Raw genomic sequence first — 24195 nt, forward strand, 5'->3', positions numbered from 1 at the left:
CAGCGTAGTGAGGGTAGTTTTCTCCCTTAAGAAGTTTGACCATGTGTCTGTACCACGTGAACAGCTAGGTTGGCCTAACATATCAGAAAAAAATTGAGATCCGTAGCTTGGCAGCATTTCATCATCACTGTTTTAGTCACCAACCTCCAATAACATTTGGTCGCACTCACACCTATAACACTCGGTGTAAGGCCTATTTTGCTAACAGCATTTACCATCATCTGGCTAGAACACAGCAATATTTTCGACATTGTGCCACTTGCTGGTGGAATAAGTTACCATTTGAAGTTCCCCGCAAGCATGGAGAATTTGTTACTTTAACAAAGACTCACTATATGACTAATAATAGTTAATTTGTGTATTATTTAAATGCATTGCTTTGTATGTGTCATGTCTTGTATGTTTTTCAGTTTTGTACTTGTGTATTTGTATGTGTCTCAATGTACTCTGACGTGGAAGAATGACTATGCCGAACGTCATGAGTTTAAACAAAAATCAAAATCAAATTATACTAATACTAGCTGCAATGTTTCACAGTAGAAATCTGAATTGCATGGATTTGTTACAGATGTATCAGTCACCCATGCATCTGGTGAAGCTCCAAGCCAGCATTACCTTGGATGACCTACAATCCTGCCTGATTGACTTCAATGCCACAATGACTATTTTCACCATGCCCTTGACATATACTCATCTTGGCTCATTGTTGTATACATAATATGAGCTATAAAGGCAAACACTATAGTTAGCAACATCTTACATGTAATACTACACCAGCAGTACAACAATGAACAATAATTTTGTGCAAGCTCGCATGTTAGCAACAGAGTGATAGGATTCAATCTGCATGGCAATGAATACAACAAGCTGGCTAAGTGTTTGTTGGTTGCTCGAGAATTTTCTAAGTGCTGTCAAACAATGCCAAATGACTTTATGACTGTAAGTTTACCTGGCGATCAATCCAACTTTATTCCCCTTTGTACCTGCTGGCGAACTAGTTTTCCTGGCAATCAACTCAGTTTTATTTCCCTTTGTAGGTACTTTACTGAGGCAAACCAGTTTTCCTGGTAATCAACTTAGCTCATTCCCCTTCGTAGGTGCTTCCCTGCTTTTTTTTTTTTTTTAAAGGAAGACGAACCGGCCCTAGTTGGCACTCCCATCCACCACACTCTACTCTACACTGAGATGTTCTATAATATAAATTTAGCCTATCCCTACACCTACAGAGCTACTGAAACAGAACCTACAGAACACAGAATAGAAAAGAAAAAAGGAAATGGGGCTTAAACAGCCCCAAGACGCCCCTCCCTCAGTGCTAGGTCAACTGATGCTGGAACATGACCCTTAAAGAGATGACCAGCAGAGGAGCAAGAACCCCTCATGTACATGATGGCAGAGTGTGATAAGGAGAAGCCAAGACAGCAGTGAAGCCAGCTCATCACCCTACAGTAGGGTGATTTCCACTTACATGATAGGAGGAAGGCCAGGTGCTTGTAAGCCACAGTGGTGGAGGCACCCATGCCTCCAGAAGTTGAAAAAATAAGAAGACTAAAATTCCTGTGTTCCACCTCTCGCATTTTCTCCGCATACTGACAGTATTTCGAAGTTTCATGCTGGCGATAGGGATTACAATAATTAGAAGGGGCATATGGGTTAAATATTCTAACACCAAAAAAGTAGGTTCAAATCGAGAACCCCAAAAGCCAGACGCCTTGATGTCCAAGCAAGCACCAACATCTTGGTTAGCTGTACGTAGAGAGAGAGATTCACCACTCAAGGGTTGAAGGGGGGGTTCAGAAGATACATCATGACAAACCTCCAAATTAACTCTGCAGTTAAATCTCAGATGTCATTGTGGTGGATGGTGGGGAAGGCTCCATTCGGACAGCTGAGAGCATGTTCAATGTTGTTGGATCTGCCACAGACACAGCTGGCAGGAAGATTCTTGGGAGACCAACAGTAACAGAGAGCTAACGCATTGCAAAAGTCACCTTTGTGGAGAGCAAATCCATGACATTCCAAAGGCAAAGTGGAAAGCCAGGAGGATGCACCCTTCTCACCAGCAAGTTTCAGGGACAGTTGGAGATAGTTGGACAAAGTTGAGAAAAACTCGGAAAATCTTTGAGGGAGATTCTGATGTTTGGTGGATAGAGCTTCTTGTTTAAGAGCACGCCATTGTTGTAGGATGGAGGAATCAAAACAAGAAAGCTGATTCAAGATGGAAAATGCTAGGAGGGGATGTAACAGATGTGGAAAACTGATAGTTGTCTTGGGAAGATTTACAAGGGTCATATATACCGAGGCCCCCTAGACGGATTGGCAAAGCAAACATTGCCCGTTCAGAGTCATTAGGAACATGGAGACAGAACTTCGGCAGCAAATGCAGACGAATAGCCTCCTCAAGGGGAGCAAGTTGAGAGGACAAATCACACACGGTCCTAGTTAAAAGATCCAACGAGATGACAGGCCATGAATCATAGCGGAATACGCAGCATGTAGCTGACTGGAAGCAAAATTGGAAAGCTGAATAACGTCATCCCACCATTGACATACCTTTTCCTGAAGAAAGACGGATTTAAATTTAGGCGAACCAAGAGGAGCTCCAAAGTAGGGACGACCTTCAGTTGTAATGCGCAGAGAAGTGTCAGTGAATAAGATGTAAGCAGTGTCATAGTGATCTTCTTTAACGACCAATCAATACTTAGAAGCATTCACATAATACCCATAACCAGGACCCAAACCAAACAACTGTTTCCACCAGGCCAGCAGGTTCCCGCTGGTGAGCTAGTTTTCCTGGCAATCAACTCAGCTTTATTCCCCTTTGTAGGCACTTCCCTGCTGGTGAGCTATATTTTAAATTCCATGATCTTCATATTGGCCAGCTTTTTATCGTCTTCCATGAGCAAATGAACAAGGTTCTCCATCACCACAACTATTTCTTTTAATGTGCATGCCCCTTCGACTGTATTTTCTAATTACGTAAATTTGAGTAATGACTATGTGCCATCACTACTAAATTTACAGTTTTACACTTGTTTGGTTATTAATTAAAGAAGCTGTTGTGTTATCAGTGAAAACAGTCATTGGGGCATGCGAAAATTATTTCCGTATACGTTCAGGATCCATCCGCAATATCGATTGTTAGAAAATGGCGACGGAGTGGCACGGGTGTTCCAACTGTATCACATTCTTGCCAAATTACATGAGAAGGTGACTTACTAACAAGACAGAAGGTCTGTAAAATGTTTATTTATTATTAATTTTCATGGCGTAGCTATTGCGTTCAGTTGGGGGGAGGCGGGTGTTTCAGTTTTTAGCCATGAGGCTGTACCTGAAGGCTTGACTTAGCGGTGGCCTAGTAATACTACTGAACAAACTTGAAACACTATCCCATTCATTACCAACTAAGTTTTTCATCCTTAAGGACTTAATGCTCTGGTTCAGGCTGATAATTGATGATGGTACAAAGTAACCCACCCAAAACCACCATTTGCGATGTGCTATAGGATTATACTACATACATGTTTCACAGAACTCTTGCCTTATTACTGAGTCGCTTTCTAATCTTAATTAGCAAGAAATGTGAGATAGTTGAATCACTCATGCCACTCCATCGCCATTTTCTAATATTTAATATTGTGGGTAGATCCTGAGCGTATACGGAAAACTAATTTTCGTGCCCCAGTGCATAAGGTTTATAAAGATCTAGATCTGGTAAGAGGATTGGTTAAGATGAGTAATGAAAGTGAAAAGGATATAACAGCCAGTGAGAGAGCGAATTGTGAGTTCGAGTTGAGCTGTGATTCAGACAGGAGGACACAGAAAAGGAGATTGGATCTAGAAAGTGCATGGCTTATATACTCTAACCAAGAGTTTATATTGGTGTAGCCCTATTAACCATTATAAACTCTTGCTCTAACCTAGGATGCCATTGAATTTGATTCAGATTCTAAACTTCATGCCATTGCAAACAGCATTTGCTGTACTTAGTGTGCTAGAATTACTTGATCCTAGGATTAAAACTGGGGTGATTGCACAGCAGTTCTAGTACTTTTGCAACCATTACTTAGCATGTATGATACATAATGTGGCAATGCATCACTAAACTCTCAGCCAAATCATTTAGATGATCAGTTACTATTCAGACACACTTCCTTATAACAAATTGAATAAACATCCATTAATATATATTTTGTTTCAAGCATTTGTGTCAGGAAATATTACCACAGTAATCAAACAGTATCATACAGTTTGATAGTACTGTATAGTAGGGACCACAAACGGGCATGGTCCATGAAAAAGCATCACCCCAAAACCAGCCTCACTTTTCGATAAAGCAGTATTGGTTAGGTAAACAAGCTTTCAGATCGACTCGAAATGCTTTCAACAAGTTGCTAAGAAATTAAATATATAATAATTATATTAAATGGAATTTTCTAGTGACTGACTGAGTAACTGACTGATGCCTTCAGGCAAGCATAACTCAATAATGGCTAAGGCTATCAGCTTGATTTTTTCACTGTTCGGTGCTGCTTCAGCCGGACATGTGCCTTTTGACATACTGCAGAACATACAATGCATTCTTCATGAACTTACCACTGTCCTATTCATCTTTACTGACAGCAAAAGGTGTCAATTTGGTGGTAGCATGTGATGGTTTCCTTTCATAATGGAAATGCTCTGTATTTTTTATAACCCAATACTGCCAAGGTGCCATAAAGGCATTGTGAGGCTGGTTTTTCATTGTGAGGAAGTGCAAACCTCCATGATCCCTATAGTACTGTATGATAAACTGTTGTTAGCAGCCAATAATAAAGTGCCCAGAGATATATAGTAATACTGTTAATTGTTTTAGGAATTCAAGTATTACTGGTATTAAACAAAAAGTGGTCCTGATTGTGATGCAGCCAGATCCTTTATAAAGACCAATTTCTAGTAGTTCACCCACATACCTGTTACTTTCACTTGCCATATACAGCTTAATATTTTACACAAACCAGAGTGAAAGCTAAGGTCTTGCACACAGCTCACAAAGTACTATAAGGCCATACCTAGTTGTTACTTGGACCTGACCGACCCAAGTTTGCCCAGATTTTAGTTAAGAAAAGAAAAATTAAGATCACGTGATGCCTATGATTTACTTTGGTACAAAATGATCGAGATACTCTAATAAAACAGTTAATATGTAAAATCTTGAAAGGTAATATTCTTTATGGGCGTAGTTCTCTTAAAACTAGTGTACCTGCAGAAATGACCTGACATTGAAAACTTCACAGCATGAGTAGCTCATACAACCCTGTAGACCTGAGATACGCTAATGGTATTAATGATTGATGACTATGATGAGTGGGCTCACTATTACACCGTGCAGTCTAGAATACATTTTAGTCCTGCCTGCTTTTGTTTTCCCTTGAAACTCGTGCTTCACAACTCCACCCCTTAAAGTGATAGCTATTTACAGTTGACAAATTCTCTCTCCACATGAACTGTTTGTCGAGTTGTCACAGTGTGTCAATTCTTGAATATGCCCACCATCAAACTAGTTGTGATATCTTAGGCTAGATCCTTAGTTTTAGCAGGAAGTTCTCAAAGAATTATTTTTGAAATCATTTCGTTAACAATTTTGACAGTAAAAATCTATGTACTTTTTACTTCCATTGCCCCTGCTCCAAATGTTTAAACACTCAAGCTCCTACAAACTATTTTATTCTTTAACTTGTACTCTTTGTAACTACCCCTTGTAATTATTATTTATAAATACATAGCCAATTGTAATTTGTAGGTAATTAATTATGGCTACCAGTGCAAGATACTGGTAGACCTTCAGGTCTGTAATTTAATAGTTACGTTCTCAAGGAGAGTTCAATTTTGTATTGATCTGTACAGTCCTGTGAAGTATTAATAAATAAATAACTTAAAAAGTTCTATATTCGTAGACTGATTAAATTGCCTGAATCTCATAGTTTCCCACGAATCAGTTCTTCAGTCTTCAGGTGACAAAATAAACAGATCACACGTGGCCAGATTACAGGAATGGAAAATCATGTGAGTCAGCAAATCCGCAGCGGCTCTCACTAGTCCGCAGCAGATATCAAAGGACCACAGCGACTTTCACAAGGCCACAGTGGACTGTCCTTCTAAGCCACCATATGGACTAGAATCTAGGAGTTCATGAAATGCGCAACTTTCATACAATGTTATAGTGAGTTGACGAATTGCGTAGTAATTTACAAATTACTGTGCAAATTATCAATTCACAAAATGCACAACGACAACAGTGCGCAATTTATAAATTGCGCAAATTCACAAATTGTACCTAACAGTGCCAAGCCTTCACACAGGGCCTATATTGCTGATATCTACAGGGGGATGATCCAGAAATAAATGGCTGGCTTAGTTTCATGCTTTTGCTTTTTTTTTTTATACAACAAGCACTGCCATTTAGCTAACAAAGTGGGGATTTATCAAAGTGTTTGTGTTAATAGGTTCAGTGTGCGAAGCATGCTCTTACTAGGGGGGTCTGGCATGCACCTCCAGAAAATTTTTGAAAATTTCCCCCCTGAGATTGGATCTGGAAGTGATTTTGACCGAAAATTATAAATGTAAATTTTATGCTGGCCCATTGTACTGAACCTAAAGAAACACTTGTAAGCAGTGACATGCTAGTAGCTATTATAACTAAAGCTCACTACAATTTTTGAATTGTATCCTTACCTGGTTAAGACTTGGGAACAGATTTGTTTACCTGCTGATAATGACAGTGAAATTTATCCTAATGGAAATAAGGGATTCTGAATCTTGAAGTACTGCCAATGGTTTAAAGCATATTTTTACGAGCTTTGAGCATGTGGTTGTATTTTTGCTGTCAAAAGAATTATTGGAGCCAATTAAGCCAATTGCAGAATGCTTACAAGGATGACTACAAAAAGCATAGCTATTTTGGTTTTAACAAAATCATGAGGTCAAGGAGCATTATACAAGCAACTTTGTGAAAATGCAAATGCTGAGCATAATCAAATTTATCGTAAAGCTTTCAATCTATGCAGAGATATTGACAGCAATGAAAGCATGCCCCATGTTATAAAAGGTCGTCAAACTAGACCAAACTCTACAGTAAGTTCACCAACTGATTACTAAAGAGTCACAAATACTATTCCATTGTTAGACTCAATCATCACCTTTTCTTGTCTCAGGCAAATCCATTCATGATTGCACACCACTATGAATGATGAAAGACTGGGTAACCTCGGAGTGTTGGCAATGCAGGACTTAGTTTCCCACTGAATGTTGAACAAATAATGCAAAGAGTTTGGGCCTAAACGTAACAGAAAAATGTGTACTACAAGTGTTTTATATGATTAGTTTGAGTACTTTAGCTATGAGAGAGAACCATCATTATTATAAATGAGAAAACACAATAAGTAGAGTTAGCTTATAGTATGTGCGACCTCGGTCTCGTGCGACCACAATCAGATCGTAGTAAAAGATCTGTGTGGGCACAGCAAGGTAAATACAAGAACAAAACTGACAAACATACATACATACAGTAGACAAAAAAAAAAGGTGATTAGTAGTTACAAATTTAAGGAGACCACTCACTGCAGTTCCTAGCCAAGAAAATTCTTAGTGAGCATGTAATGCAAGTGTTGGCTGCTCTATCTAGAGTCTGTCTTATGTTAGATTTGGTGGCAATAGACGGCTGAGTGAAATCAATAAAACTCTTTAAAGCATGAACACTGCTGGGCAGATAGTGACCTAGCACACTAATTTCTACTGTTTCATAATAGTTAAGAATCTGTAGGCGGTCAAATTCTGAAAGCAGCTGTAAATATTCATAATGCTTTGATTTTGCGTGTGTAAGTAAAGTTCAATTCATGGTGGGTGGCTGGCTAGCCACCCCATCCACTCCCCCCACCCCATCCACTCCCCCCCCCCCCCCCCACATCAACCCGATCTACGATCAAACCACTGGTCGGGTTCACCGCACCATTTAATAAATTACTCGTAGATTACACATAGGAAAAGCTTTCAATTGGCACCTAGGTTTCAATGAAGTCCTCCTAAAGTAAAGTTGCTTATGCAGTGGTGTAGGCCCGGGCATCACTTCACTTTGCCTGGGCATCAGAAAATGGTTGGGTCACGCAGCCACCGTTGACTCAAAACATCGCGTTTAGCACATAAAACCTCTCCCACCTCCGTCACTATTAATTCTACGATATTTGCCAACAGCTTCTGCCTCGGATTCTGCCTGCCATCGACACATGCATCAAGACTTGCACCCTCTCTAAAAAGGAGTGCACCACGAGATGGAACAAGTTAGCGCTGCGCGTTCAGTTAAAATCAGAAAATGGCGCCATGTGTTCTCCACGTGACGTGTGAGTGTTCACAGTTGGCTGTTAGTCAGATCATATATATATATATATATGTACCACTCTGCGTGGGCAGTTCAAAGGCACCGCCAGTGCCATAATTTGTATATTGCACTGCTGCAGACCGCAGCGAGTGCATTATAACTTATAACGCACTGGCTGCGGTTTTGTAGACCACAACGAGTGCATTATAAGTTATAATGCACCGACCGCAGTGCAATATACAGATATTGCACTGGCTGTGGTTTTGTGCAGCATAGCACAAGTGCCGGTGGCGAAGACCACTACGACACCTCACCTAATAGGTGGAAAGACACTTCACAGATCACTCGAATTCTTTTATAGCCTGACATGTAAAGGTCGATTGTGGGCCATAACGTCACCAATACGTATAATGTTTACAAGCAGCCAATGGCGATCGAAAAAGCCAACGCAGGTGGCCACAACTGTAGTCTACATATATATAAACGTACTTATACACCTTACTAGTCTGGTGCCATCTTAGCCCAGATTAAACAGTAGTCCACTTCGACAATGACTCAATAAAACAAATATATTCTAAATAATACTAACCTTTAAGTTCGATTGTGGTAACCAGTTTTGTCATGCCACCAGATTCGAGTTTAGCCAGTGTGAATAGTAAGAATTAGACTAGTATCGTTTAGTAGTTAGGTTTTGTTTACTTAAACCGTCTATTTAGCTGATTTTTTTTGCTCGAGAGAATCACTATGGCGATTAGTCTGGTGCGTAGTCTATATGGCACGCTGGCATGCTGAGCACTACATGATGACAGTGGAACAGCGAATGCAGGTTAGTGATATAATTATCCCATAGCGTACTAGCTTTCAATATCTCAGGTGGCTGCAGTAATGCAGGGGGAACGTCATCGCAACGTCAGGCTTGGTTACCCACAATCGATGTTAGAAACCTGGCCTTTATAAGCGTTACAGCTGTCTTGTGAGACTCTCCCCACCTATTAGGTGAATGGTACATAACAGTTATACAACGTGCACTTGTGCTCTGCCTGTATAAACGCACTTGCCTTCGGGCCTGATGGCCCTCAGGCTCGTGCGTTTATATCAGGCAGAGCACTCGTGGCCGTTGTATAACCAAGAGTACATAATAAAAATAGGAAGGGAGAGTGTCTAACTGTACTGATTCCACCAAAATCACTCCGTATTGTAGCAGTTTAACACTTTCACTGTGTAAATTCGTGTCTCACTCGCACTAGCAGTTTTATGTCACCCTTATAGGTTATACCGCCCACAACAATGATATCGATATTGGAGTAAACATATGATATCGATAATAGATCACGAGAAATATCAGTGATGAGCGAAGACCCAACACGTGGAATGGAGCGGGGAGAAGTGAGACAGCCGCGTAAAAGGATATCTGCGCAACCCAAGGGTAATCACAAGAAAACTAAACGTTCTCTGCAGTCGTGTGTGAAAAAGACCGACAAAGCCAAGGCGGGTCCTAGTGAAACGAGTGGTTTGCGAGGCAGTTCGAGTACGAGAAATCGAACTCATTCTAGTAAGAAGGTGACAACAGACACTGGAGAAAAGGATAAAGATGGAAATGGTAAGACTAGACGGAGAAAAGTCCTGAATAAGTCCGAGAAGACCAGTGTTGCTAATCATGCTCGTAGTGTGCATAATACTACGCTGTCCATGCTAGCCAAGATTGGAGTATCCAACCAGATTCCCTTAGCAAGTGAAGACCTGAAAGATTTCTGTGATTCTCTGCCAGTGAGTGATATTGAATTTTTAAGTGAACACTTAAAAAAAAGATTTGTAATGCTGTATGAAGAATGTGCTGCCATTTCAGCTGTGTCTGACCGATATCTTCAGTTTCAACTTAAATGGCATCACCACTGCAGTTATTTTCTTGTTGACTGTAACCGTGAATTGTCCATGATTGGGTTACACCCTTCAGACCCAATAGCAGTTGATGTGGTATCTGTCCGATCCCAATGGCACCATCTTTCAACAAAGTATTCACTACAGAAGGAGAGATGTAAGACTTTCCTTATATTATTCTGTGGTTGTATATATGATGAGTTACTCCGCAAGTGTCATTCAGTCATTGAAACAAGTAGTCCTGATGATGTCCAGGCTTGTGTTTGCAGATTCTGATGATGTATATTATCGCTTCGGCGGGGCTGCTATTGCAAGTATGTTACGCAGTAGGTATTCTCGAATCAAAACCTGTGCATTGACTGACAAGGTATCTATAGAAATATCAGTATTACAGAAGAGTAGTATACATAAACCAGAAGATAAAAGTGACGTGCCTGGCTATCTCAAGTACAGGGACAATGGCTACATGTACTTTCCATGCATTGAACTGGTTCCCTTTTTAAAAGCAGTTGATATTTCTACTAAAGAAAATTGCAATGACACAAATTTCAGGAAACATGGTTCTGAACTTTTAAAAACATTACCTGATCAAGTTGTAGGCAGTTCCAGTCTACGATCAATTTTTGTTAATGCTGTGGTGAACAAAATAACTGAATTGAAGGATGCTAATTTTGCTGGTTTTGATTCAGTGTTTCAAGAACTAACCCGTAAAGTTTGCCACACTCGAGTTCAAGAATACTTGGATTCCTTTAAACAAAGAACTGCAGCCAGCAAAGGAAGTGGTTCTTTGGCAGGGCAAAACTTGAGAGACTCTTTACTTAGTAACCATGTTAACCTTAAAAGCAAAATACAATAAATTGTTATAATCAAGTAATGTAATGGAGTGAACATTCAAATACATCGTACAATTACCATACAATAGTACACAAATAAGGGGAATGCAGCTATAAGCGTCACTGAGCAGTAAAAGGGAAAATAGTAAAAAAACTTACAAAGGCAAACAAGACAAACACAGTTACTATTAAGATACACTAAAGAGCAACTAAACATAAGAGGAATATTGGATACAGGTACTATAGTGACTAGAATACTAAGTGCATGCATAGGTCAGCCAAACAAAAAAATACAGTGTACAAGAACTTTACATCTATATGCTTTGCTACTAGAATCCGTACTTCTTTTTCTCTAAGACAGACTCAGATAAGTGCAGAGGAACATCTCGGTATCCTTTTGAGCCATCGTGGTAGCTAACAGAATGTTTCACTAAATGGGCAGCTCTTGCAATGGAATAATTTGTAGAGCTCAGTTTACCCCCACTGGTGTGTTTAAACTGACTAAACAGTGTCTCAACCGCACTTCCAGACAATCGTACAGGACTGATGAAGTTATCTGGGTATTCTTGAAAAAAGTAGTCTGCAAAACCTAAAAATCCATGCACACAGACTCTCAGAAGATCAAATGCTACAAAGAAGAATAGTACATTACTTAACACACGCAATAAGAATTTTCTCACTTTGCCAGCTGATAAATCTTTTGTCAAGCGCTGCAACATCACCTACATGATATACCGTATACAATGAACATTACACACTTAAAACACACAAATAAGTTACCATCTCTTGAGAGGCCAGCATGCCATTCAGTGAAAAAAGCAAATCCCTCTTTGATTGAGCCAATCACCTTGTTATTCGGATCACACACTTTATGATGACTCAACAGCCCTTTCTCGAATATCTTGTTGCATGCTTCCAAGTAACACAATGTTGCTTTGACACTTTCATAGTCAACTGGAAGAGGATCTTGGGTAACGTAGTTATATAATTCTGACAAAACTTCTTGCTGCATGTATAGAAAATACTATAAAATGTCACAACACAAAAAGGAATTCAGTGAGCTCACCTGCATAATTTTTGCTGGCATGACATTGAGTTTTGTCCAGGAGTCACGCAAAACATATGACTCTCGCAACTTTGAAACCATCCTTGCATTACCATTATCCCGCCTGGAACACTCCCGTGTATATAAATCAAAGATCGTCTTCCACCCAAAGCTAATCCCTTTTTCAGTGCAGAAACTCTTCGTTCCACCAGTTTGAGAAGAAAATAGTGCGTTTATCATATTCTTCAGCTACATAACAGAGATTAACATAAAATTATAAATTATATTATGTACATAAATACAATGGAAACAGTCTTGAGCCAGTTACAAAACAGAGGAAAACGTGTATACCTTAAATTTTATAGGCAGGTAACATACATATACATTCACAAATTTCTTTTGGGTAAACCCAGACATTTTGAAGGAGGCGGTGTTTTTATACAGATGGCCATTAAGACATGTTCCATTGTAGCAATGATATACCTGGTGGCTAGGACATATGAGCCAGTAGATGTAGTGTGAAGGCTTGAACGGGTTGACAAACCAGGGCTTTATAGAATATGCATCAGCACCTGTACCAATACCATACATGCCAGAATGACCATGTGTGGTTTTCAAAGCAGACAAATTCGGTGCAGCACCATCACAGATCAAAAGGCTAGTTTGTAACCCATGAACCTATAAACTCCAATTACAACAGATAATGTCATGAATGCATCGCTTACTTGAAAAAGTCGAATAGTCTCAAATACACAAGCACCCACAACTTTTGCATTCACTGCCTCTTCACTAGAAAAACAAGGATCAACAATATCAAAACAAGATGTCACATCCCTCCACAGAAACTGAAGAATATAGCTGGTTTGTTTTACACGATGGTCCCCGTCAAACAGCTGAAATACGTCGTGCAGTGATGCTTGGTTTTCCTCGGTCATGGCAAGACCAATAATCTTGTGATTCCTTGAGTTCCACATTAACGAAGACACGACTTTGACCTCATCAAAGATCAATGCTCCATTAGATTGTGGTATTAACTTCCCTTCTCGTTTGCAATTTTGTTGAAAGATGTTGTATTTTTCAACTTGTTTGCTGATTGCATCACGAGATGCACCAGCCTCATGTAGAAAGGCACCAGTGAAAGCTTGCAAAGTAGCACGTGAGGGAAGCTGCAGAATATTGAAAGACTTCAAAGGTTCATAAGCGGCAGGGCTACGGACAAACACAGCTAGAGCTAAAAAGAAAAATTTACAACACATCTAACTCAAGCAGCAAACCACTAACCAATTCTGATGGTCACTATATTCCAGCGATTGCTACGCTTCCCGGTCTCTAAAAATAAACAAAATAAAAGTAAATTCCAGTTTAAACCACTTACCATTTTTTATCTGATCTTTAAAAAAACTTTCTTTTGCATGAAGCTTGTCCAACTCCCATGAGTCTCGCACCTGATTTCCAACAGAATGGTTTTCTCCTTCTTGAAAAACCTGCTGAAGCTCATCTGGACATGACTCCTCAATGGTTTTCATTATATTACAAAGTTCTTCTGACTGATCATTATCCAGCAGCAGCTCCATATCTTCATGTCTGGCCAACTTTGCCTTGTCACTAGAACGTTCCATTTGTGCTGCTTTTTTTCTAATTGCTGTACTAGCCGGAGACAAATATTTAAACTTATACTGAGATGATGGCTTCTGCCTGGCAAGCTTTCTAGCTGGACTGAATTCTTCCGACCTACGTTTCTGGTGTTCCAAGTTACAAATTAGCCGTTTACAACTAGAACAAAGGACTTCGGACATTAATTTATCTTCCTTTTTGTTGTTCTTAGACAACTGGTGCCACAATAAACAAGTTTTCGAGTCAATACGAGTAAAGGGCTTTTCCCAAATCCTAACGCTCTTTATATTGTAGCCTATAATTTTGTGGTAGTTGTCAAAGTAAGCTTTCTCCTCTAGTCCTGGACAAAATTTAAACTGTGCACTGGTGGAAAGCAAACTACAGATGTTAAGAAGGTCTGGCAGAGTACTTACAGTGCCATGTTGAATGGAAGTGAAAAGAATTTGAACATCATAACTGAATTCAGACTCACAATCTGATTCTGGTGGTATAAATAATATTCTAGCTACTGAAATATAGCTACTTCCGGACACCTTATGCACCTTCTTCTGTGTCACTTCCAACACAACTAAACCATTGCTTTCTTTTTTCATAAATAGCAATTCTGGATAAACTGATTTGCCTTCCTTAATGGCACTCTTCAAGGTTAGTACTTGGTGTAATGCAGCTTCTGCAATCTCAGTTTGGTCTGGCTCTGAAGCAGCTTCTGCAATCTTGGTAGGGTCCAACTCTGAAGTAGATTCTGTAATCTCAGTTTGGTCCAGCTCTGAAGCAGCTTCTACAATCTTGGTATGGTCCAACTCTGAAGTAGATTCTGCAATCTCGCCCTGGTCCAGCTCTGAAGTAGTTTCTACAATCTTGATATGGTCCAACTCTGAAGTAGATTCTGTGATCTCGGTCTGGTCCAGCTCTGAAGTAGCTTCTACAATCTTGGTATGGTCCAACTCTGAAGTAGATTCTGTAATCTCGGTCTGGTCCAACTCTGAGGTAGCTTCTGCAATATCAGTTTGGTCTGGCTGCGAATTAGATCCTACCTCGGCTTCTACTATCTCAAACTGGTCTTGTTGTGAAGCGACATCTTCGTTCTGAAATTGAGAACGGTCTGGCACAAATACATTAGAGGTTGCTGATTGAATAGTGCTGTCTACGAGTTGACGTTGGTAAAAATACGGTGGTGGTGCTGAAAGTACTTGGAATGGGCGGTTTAACATTGGAACAAAATTATATAATGGCGTAGGAAAAATTAATCTTTGCCACTGTTGATATACGCCTGAGTACGCTCCAATTTGCGGAGCCCTGGGAGGATCCGTGAAGCATGATGGACGAAGCGGCTCCTATAGTAAATCACAACCTCAATCACAACGATTTACAATTCTACTACGAAACTCACCGAATTAGCGTGACTCGCATTATCCCTGCTCTCAAACATATGGCGACGCCTGCTAGTGTTGCTTGGCCTCTTTGGCATTCCTTCTTCAGCCATTTCAGGAAGCGTTCATCTCGGTTCTATTTATCGCGCTGGTCTTCGAAATTCCACTCGCCTTTATTTCCCGCGTAAAAAGCAGCCAACAAAGTCTCAAATCGATCGAGATAACCATACTAGAAGGGTTGGCTTTCACCTTATCGTCAGCAATCAACGCTAGCCTTGTTCTCTACAATGTGAGAATTAAATACGATTGAAAACGGTGATATACGGAAAATAGCATCCATACAAGGGCGCCAATCGTACGAAGTGATTTTGTACGGCGCATATTGACAGTTAGACACTCTCCCTTCCTATTTTTATTATGTACTCTTGGTATGACTATATAATATATATATATATATATATATATCTATGGTTGGATCTTGTCAGATTTTTTTTTTGTCTGATTATTGTTTGGTGGTGCGAGGTCCGTGATAATGCTCTATACTAGTCTCACGTGGCCAGACCCTTTCCGCGCAGCCGCTTATCGATTGGAAATTATAAGCACCGCGCTACAAGGCACTTACAATTTCCAATCAATAAGCGGCTGCGCAGAAAGGGTCTGGCCACGCGAGACTAGCTCTATAGAGTCCTCTAATAGTGCCCGAAATTTATTTAGATACAACGTGACACAAGGGGAACAGTGTGGAGCGAGGTGTCAGTGTAGTCAGTGTTGTACGATTTAGGAGTGGAGTGTGATATGTGATGTGAGCTATTATTAAAACATAATTGTATTAGTCGCAGTGGTGGGAGATCACCAGGATTTTTGCCAATTTTGCCACCATTTTTTGTAGACCTGAGTTCACTGAAGCAGAGCCAGTCAGTGGATGAATTGTCATGTTTAGTGAGTCACATCTTCAATGGAGGACCGGAGGAGGACTTATCACACAAGATCTCTTAAGTGTGTGTGGCGCTGCACGTGATTACTATTACCATAGATATTACTATTACATTTACATCCCACAATCGATTAGGTAGCGATCATGCAGTAGCGATTAGCTAGATAGGCTGTATAAATGCTTATGTTCATGCACCATACAGATAGAGTTAGCAGCTATACAGAATAGCTAGCCATGCTTTGCACTAAAAACAATTTTTTATGAGTGTACGTATGAACATCCCACAGGTTGCTCACTTAGTTGCTTGCAAGGTTAGTGGTTTGCCCGGGCATCACAATTGGTCTAGATACGCCTCTGTGCTTATGAGCTCATGAGAGTATGTTTTACCATAGGTTATATAATCTATGATTTTACAGCTTGGCTGTCGCAGTTTCGTAAAGATTATTTAAAACAGAATACAACAGTTCTCATACTTTTCCTTACACGTCCGTTGTTTTTTTCAGGAACAGTTGCTAGTTGCTAATCAGGGGCGTAACGTCATGTGACCTGGCAGTGCACGAAACTATGAAGTATCCGAACTCGACGCTGAAGTCCCATCGCTAATTTTACGGGATATGTTTAGAAAGAATCTTATTATACGTAGAAATCCTACGACCTTTGAACTTCAGGTTTTAAATCACGTGATTAACGCACAATAGATTGTGGTTTCTCTGCGTAACAATGTAAGTGACTTTTATATATTAATCTCGTTATGTACAGACTTGCTCAACCACAACGTTACGTAATACAGGAAACTGATTGATCACCACACGAAGTTGTTAACCACGTTTTCTGCATAACAATGACGAGTGAGTGACCTTTATAAAGGAGATAAACTCGAGAAACTGGTGACTCTGTTATGGATATGGAAGGCACGGTAACTCACCCCTGTGTTAAACTAAATTTGCAGTGACTTGTGTACGCACACATTCATAGTATGAGCAAGTGAATCACTAAGGTAGGGGCGGGCGTTTCCGGACAAAGTTTGCACACGCATTAGAAATTTGTTCATTCCTCCTCGAAAGAAAAACGGATTTTAAAATGCTTAGTGACGAATTGTAGCTAATGAGCTAGGCTATCGGTGGTATAAAGTGTGGGTGGTGAAGTATAGGGTACTAGGAGAAAGAGCAGTTTAAATTTGTAGTTTGAGAAATTGTCAAAATTTTATGTGGCTGGGGTTTCCGGACACCACTAAAAAAAGACGTACCTGCCATTGCTATGGGAAATGCTGCACTCTATTCAGTGTCAAGGCCCAGCAGAGACTGATAGCATTCTGTTTGTGTGGTTACTTTGTTGGTGACAGCGATTTTTAAGAAGCAGAACTGCTGCCAGCCTTGCTCGGACCGTGCGTGTGTCTTGCAGCACTTTCGAAGATGCGACATTTGATCTACTGCTTGGAAATCTGTATCAGTCCTTGCCTTAACACCGAAACAGCATAGTTAAGTAGTGTAGCCCCGCGGATCCTTGCTTGGGGCTTCTCTGGGCTGCTGGTTGTGTTGATTGCGTGCCAGTTAACACGTCGCAGGTAATCGGCTTGGATTCCAGTTGTACTATCTCTAAATCATGTATCCGTTCACTGAATAGTGTGACTGATTATTTGTGGTGCCTATGGTCGCTTAGAATTATGAACGGTGCTCTCAATCTCCTGTTAACATGCGTAGTAAAAGTTTTTTACACAAAAATATTCTACACGCGCAAGCGAATTGTGATGTATCTCGGCAATCCTTAAAGCTATCAAAACAAAACTTTAGTATTTTATAGTACACAAGTAGGGTACTTAAGTACTTAAACCATAGCCTGATTGGTTTCTATTCCATCCTTCAGTAGCAGATTAAAAACTAAGTGTCCGGAATACCCAGCTGTCCGGAAACCCCCTTACTTACCTTACTTTGCCTCGAGCTTGTAACTTTAATATACTGAACATAATGTATGGCGGCATTATTGCTACCAGGTGGTTACCAATGTGCCTGACAATGTCATGCATATTTAAACTGTAAGCTCACTGGTTATGTACACATGGGGCAAGGTTGGAATTTAAACTATGATGAGTACAACTGAATCTCTGCTTTGTGCTGTTGCTTGCTTTCACCGTAAATTCTTACAGGTGAAACAACATAACCAAATGGTTAGAACGGTGGCTTGGTATGCCCTGTGATGCTGGCCGGTTCATGCTATTACAGTTGCCATGACTATAACTGGTTATTATGGAACTTTGAGCTCCACGGCTTCTATCTATGTTAACTTCCTACAAGTTACTAGTCTTGTCCAAGGTGGATTTTCCTGCACATACTCAAGTGCTTAGGATACTTTCCTCAGCAGATTCAAGCCTAATAGAGCTCATTCTTAACATAATGCTGCATAAATGTTCATTTGATATCCAGCTTTTATTTCTCTTGTAATGCTGTGTACCCCTGGACACTAAACAAGACTACACGACCGGCCACAATTGACACAATACAATAGTAAATAGCTTTTTTCATTGTACCAGTGATAAACATGATGTCATGCACTCATCCAGTATTTTCTATAAACACAAACTGAGTATGTATGCAGCAAAATTTAATAATTTATCTTCAAATGTTTATTGTGTTGTGCGTATTGTCAATTTTATATCAATTGCTTATTTTGCAGATTAATGAAACAAGATGCCACAGAACTTGCCAGCTTGAGCAATCCTAATGTAAGTGTATTTTGTTTCTGAGTTTACAATAGACCATATGCAATCTTGGGGGCATGGTTTTGTAGTATTGATGCAAGAATATTATAGGGATGGGCAATTATCAAATTATCATGATATTTAGTTGACAATAGTTGACATTGTCTCTTAGTGATAATTAAAATCGGCAATTATCACATAATAATTGAATAGGTAAATTCATCTTAAATATTTAGTTGAATATTTTGTTACGGTGGTTAAGTGTACAATAATTGTGATAATGGCTCATGACAATAGTTGTACGACAGAAATATCAATACCCCCATCCCTAGAATACTATAGTCCTAGAATACTTTAGTCTAACTTCTCGGACATTCCCTTAAGGTATTTATAGCTACAAATACAGATTATTGTACACAAGTCGGTACTAATATAATTCCCTACCCCAGAAAGTAATAAACCCAGGACCAAGGACCTGCAGGGATCCAGAAATTTTATATATTTCTAAGTGTTTATGCATTCTATAATTGTATTAGATGCCTCTACAAGTCACAGTGTCTCATCTTACATAGTTATAGCACTTCTGCAGCATCAAAGTACCTCACATGACGTCTATTGTCAGGGGTCGGACTGGCTGCTCACTGGTTACAGCTGGCTTTCTGTATGACAAGTACACTAGTATTGTGTAACTGGAGAAATTTTGTACGACATTTTTTTCCAGGAAACATTTTCAGTGAAAGGGTGACTGCTGGCAGGAGCTGCTGGTTACACAAGCAGTTTGACAAATAGCCTTGTGTGCTTCATGTAGTGCATGAGAAGTTAAACCTTCTAGTATTTATTAATATTGGTGCATAGCTGGAGGTGTGAAAATGAGCACCCATCAGAATGGTCTATGCTAAGCAGTCCAAACCCTCTTTCAGAGTAGGCACTAAATGCTATGGATTGTGTGAGGCACCATGATATAGAGTAAGTGATGTGGTCATGCAAGACGGGACGCTGTGACTTGTAGAGGTAACAGGTATGAATATTGTGAAGTACCAACCGAGTTCTTCATTTCCAGGTCCACTGCTTATACCACCTCATATTATTTACACATTACATATCACAATAATAATTGTTATTTATTGTTAGCATTTATATTCCAGGAAGTGAGTAGCCTATGTGATAGATGATGATGGCCTATCGTATAACACCAAATTTTCGTAGCGCTAAAATTTTGTAAATTTTTGGATATTTTGGTAAATAAAACTTTCGTAGAAAATAATTTCGTATATACACAGCTGCCATCACGCGTTTCATTGATTCAGCACTACAAGTGTTGAATCTACAGTGTTGGAAGTGTTGGTGGCCGTTCTCTTTTCTTACCGTGTAGTTCTGTCACTGTGTCGTGCTCCCTCCGCTGTTGAATCGATATTGCCTTTCTCCAGTCACACACTGTGGTGTATCGGGTGTATCTTAAACCAGGAAATTCCCTTACATATTGGCGAATTGCAGCACTGGGGCCGTTTATCAGTGCGTAGTTTCCTATGATGGCCTTCTGTTGGGGTGTAAACTTCTGATAACAACCTCTCTTCTTTGTAATACTGCCTTCAGACTGATTCACTATGGCTTTCTCAACTTCCTCGTTCGCGGCACTGATTGCTGTTGATGGGACTTCGCGCAACAGCGCCGGGGGGCCATCTGGGGAAGGTAGTACTACTTGAGGTGATGAAGAAGTCACCTTAAAAAACTTAAACAAATTAAGCTGGCTCATGGCAGCAACTCATGCCAACACAACACCACTCGGTAAACTAAAACACGCGCTTCACTTATAACCAAAATATTCATAGTAAAAAAATCCGTAATTGCTGAATCATTACGAAAATTCCAAAATTTTTACACTACGAAAATTTGGCGCTATACAGTATTAGTCAGCCTGCTTGCTTCAGCACTGATAAGCCCCCTGCCTATATAATGGTGAAGAGCCTTAGATGATCTGTAGATGTCCTTATACCAAGAAGCTTAAGGCAGCAATCAATCTGCAGCAATTGGTGACTTAATTGTAAATTAGCCAATTTTGACATGTAACCGACAATATTCCTTTGTAGCAAATCTAAGTGTGTTTTGCATGTGTTTATGTATAATGTACTGTAATGAGAAGTGAAAAACATAATGAAGTGTCCATTTATATGTTGGTATTATTCTTCACTTGTACTGTACAGAGGTATTTGTGGAGCAGACTAGGGACTTGCAATCATAGTTTGCAACACACACTAATTGAATGTTGCAGTAATATTTACACAGTCAGAAGTTTTGTGCTCCAAGTATGAAGCTTACATGTCTGGTTGATGTACATGTACTGATAGTACATTTGGTAAACTTGTCTCACCACTACTATGTTTACTGTGTTGCAAGCCTTGATTATTGCATTTTGAAAGAATCATTGCACCACAGCATCGAGTGTTATGAAGATGACATTGACTATAGAGCTGAAACAAACAAGCATTCTGTATACCAGTGTGCGGCAATGACCATGATACAACAAGGCATCGAGATTGGGAGAATGGGCTGGAGCGCTGTAGCCTTGTGACCTGACCCTTAATCTGTCACATGACCCTCAAAGATTGGGTCATGGTAAATGTGTACCTCAACATCTATGATAAAGCTCAGGCTGGTATATTTGGTGGTATGCCTATTTACCCCAAACCAGATGCCCTATATGATCCCTCCTAACTGATATGCTACAGCACAGCCCATGTCCCACCAACCAGCTGTAGTTTGGTACAGCTGGTTCAAGGTAACTTGATTATTATATCAGTATATCGCCCCCCTACCAATAATCTCTCATATGCTGAAACTCTTAGTGAAACTATTGAAAGAATAATCCTTGACCATGGGTTTCAACATGTACAGTTTCATGGTCGCTAATACCAGGGATTACCTTACATTCTGTGATTAAGGATGGTCTATTTGTGGAAAAAATGTCGAGTATATTGTTGTTTCTTGTTGCAACGTAATGTAATGACAACTCCTGGAATATCTAGGCATATATTTTTATGGAATAAGGCTGACTTTTACCAAGTCAATCACATCATGATGCAATATTGTTCTGAATTTTTGTCTAACTATTCATCAGACACTCCAGTTGAAGTGATATGGGAAACCTTCAAGTCTATATGCTCTGAATGTCTCAGTCTCCTAGCACAAACTCCTCCAAGAACCACTTTAAAGCCCCCTGGATCGCTGCTTATATTAAACACCTTTCTAATCGAAAGAAGTGAGCATACAACAAAGCACATACCACTGGTCTAGCATCTGACTAGTCAGCCTATCGTTCCCTTAAAACACTATCTCAGAAAGAATGCCGCAAGACACACAATCGTTATCTCCAGCAACTCACCAACCCTGACTATGATACCAATCACAAGAGACTATGGTCTTACATTAAAAGTAAAAGACAAGAGAATTTTGGTATACCAACTCTGGAGGACAGCAACGGAACATATACTTCATATGAATCTAGGGCAAATGTTTTAAATAATTACTTTTCAACTGTGTTTACTAAGGAAAATGTTGTCAATTTACCAAACTTAGATAGCTCTCCATATCCCTCCATAGATCCTCTCAATGTTACAGTAAATGAAATTGCCTCCTTACTATATGTGGTCTAGATGTGCATAAGGCCTGTGGCCCAGATGGAATCTATCCCAGACTGCTAAAAGAAACCATTCATAGTGTTGCTCCCATGCTTACACTATTGTACCAAGCTTCTCTGAAACAGCATAAAGTTCCCTCAGAATGGAAAAAAGCACTGGTTGCTCCTGTCTTCAAGAAAGGGGACCACACAAATCCATCTAACTACCGCCCGATCTCACTGACATGTATCCCTTGTAAGATTTTCGAACACGTCATTTACAGTCACATATTTAAGCATCTCTCTACTCACAACATACTCTCTAGTTACCAGCATGGATTTAGAAAACACCACTCATGTGAAAGCCAACTACTCACCACTATTGAAGATTTTTCACATCATATTGACTCTGGAGAACAAATTGATGTCATATTACTAGACTTCTCCAAAGCCTTCAACAAAGTACCACATCAGCACCTGTTTGTAAAACTTGTACATTATGGAATTCGAGACTTGGTACTTGAATGGATCAAAGACTTTCTCACAAATAGAACACAAAAGGTTGTACTGAATAATGTTACTAGTAGCTCAGTTGATGTACTGTCAGGTGTTCCCCAGGGCTCTGCCCTGGGACCTCTCTTGTTATTTACTATATATCAATGATCTCCCTTCCTCTGTTTCATCCAATGTTAAGCTGTATGCAGACGACACTTTAGCATATAGAATTATTCACACACCTGAAGACATAACAATGTTACAAAGAGACTTAGACATCTTATCTGAATGGGCAAAGAAATGGCTAATGAGTTTTAATCCTTCCAAATGTATACATTTAACTATCACCCGTAAGACACATCAAGATATTCAATCTATGACTCAGTTATTGAACAAAGCAACAGTGCAAAATACCTCGGTGTTACTATTACAAACAATCTCTCATGGTCTGAACACATTAACAAGATAACCAACAAAGCCAATTTAACTAGAGCCTTCTTGCAAAGAAACTTAAATCAGTGCCAACTGTCTGTCAAGTCAGCTTGCTACACTACTTACACCCGCCCTACACTTGAGTATGCTTCAACTGTCTAGTCTCCACATCTAGTTGGAGATATAAATAGAATTGAAATGGTCCAACGTCGCTCAGCGAGGTTTGTGCATAACAACTTCAACCGAACAGCTAGTGTAACATTAATGCTAAACCATCTGAACTGGCCAACTTTAGAGCTCAGAAGAAATCAAGCCAAGTTACATATGTTTTATAAAATTATCAATAATCTTATATCAGTACCACATGACTATCTTATCCAATCATCTACAACCACCCGCGGTCACAGTGTGAGATTCATACACCTGGCAGCCAGAACTAACACGTACCTACACTCCTTCTTTCCCTCCACCATCCGACTTTGGAACACCCTCCCAGAACATATTGTTACATCACCAGACTTGGACAAATTCAAAGCACTTTTAGAAAATTACTTATTTAACTAATCACTTGTATGTTTACATGTACCATATACTCAATTCTGAGTCCTGTACATTACAAATAAATAAATAGATAAATAAATAAATAAACTCTGAAGTAATTTAACCTTTGAACTACCGTATAAGGTTAGAGAGATTTTGACTCCTCAACTAGCTATATAAACCCAGACTTCACACTAATATACTCTTGAGCGGTTTTTCAAATAGATTGTGAAGTGGAAGATCAAATCATTCCGCGCTCAGATTGTAATTACTTTACATGTGCATACATGCTCCCCCGGGAGGCTTGCACAGTATTAAAAATTTATTTTCTAGCGATTTGAATGTAGCTCTGGGCTATAGCCAAGTTGTAGATTACTTGGAGAATGCTAACAC

General features: G+C 39.7%; 2 protein-coding genes and 1 long non-coding RNA gene across 5 annotated transcripts in view; 1 reads left to right on the plus strand and 2 right to left on the minus strand.

Moving 5' to 3' along the window:
• LOC136263262 (metal transporter cnnm-2-like) overlaps window positions 1–16620 on the minus strand; it is a 59851-nt gene extending 43231 nt beyond the window's left edge. The window contains exon 1 of one of the 3 annotated variants that reach the window (XM_066057771.1): window positions 16501–16620. The gene's annotated coding sequence lies outside the window, so the exon portion shown is untranslated. The remainder of the gene's footprint in view (window positions 1–16500) is intronic. The other 2 variants (XM_066057774.1, XM_066057772.1) reach the window with 2 other exon arrangements.
• LOC136263260 (uncharacterized) lies at window positions 11062–15506 on the minus strand. Its single transcript, XM_066057769.1, has 9 exons — window positions 15114–15506; window positions 13485–15057; window positions 13391–13438; window positions 12835–13340; window positions 12593–12787; window positions 12131–12358; window positions 11845–12070; window positions 11745–11786; window positions 11062–11692 (listed from the first exon to the last, which is right to left on the minus strand). Exons 1-9 carry the CDS (start codon window positions 15204–15206, stop codon window positions 11394–11396), a joined length of 3210 nt encoding a protein of 1069 aa, XP_065913841.1. The 5' UTR covers window positions 15207–15506; the 3' UTR covers window positions 11062–11393.
• Window positions 16621–16817: 197 nt separating the features above from the next.
• LOC136263270 (uncharacterized) lies at window positions 16818–23886 on the plus strand. The gene is made up of 3 exons (XR_010704525.1): window positions 16818–16943; window positions 18698–18746; window positions 19295–23886. It is a non-coding gene; the product is annotated as an uncharacterized lncRNA (long non-coding RNA).
• The last annotated feature ends 309 nt before the right edge of the window (window positions 23887–24195 follow it).

Source organism: Dysidea avara, chromosome 8, assembly GCF_963678975.1.
Source record: "Dysidea avara chromosome 8, odDysAvar1.4, whole genome shotgun sequence".
Lineage (NCBI taxonomy): Eukaryota > Metazoa > Porifera > Demospongiae > Dictyoceratida > Dysideidae > Dysidea > Dysidea avara.

What these genes read in the sequence shown, in the direction of transcription:
- LOC136263260 (XM_066057769.1), bottom strand. Translation starts at nt 15,206, where the DNA reads ATGGCTGAAGAAGGAATGCCAAAGAGGCCAAGCAACACTAGCAGGCGT. An exon ending in TCATATGTCCTAGCCACCAG is followed by an intron (nt 12,359 to 12,592) that starts GTATATCATTGC and finishes TCTGTTATGTAG; the next exon opens with CTGAAGAATATGATAAACGC. An exon ending in AAGATTTATCAGCTGGCAAA is followed by an intron (nt 11,693 to 11,744) that starts GTGAGAAAATTC and finishes TCTTCTTTGTAG; the next exon opens with CATTTGATCTTCTGAGAGTC.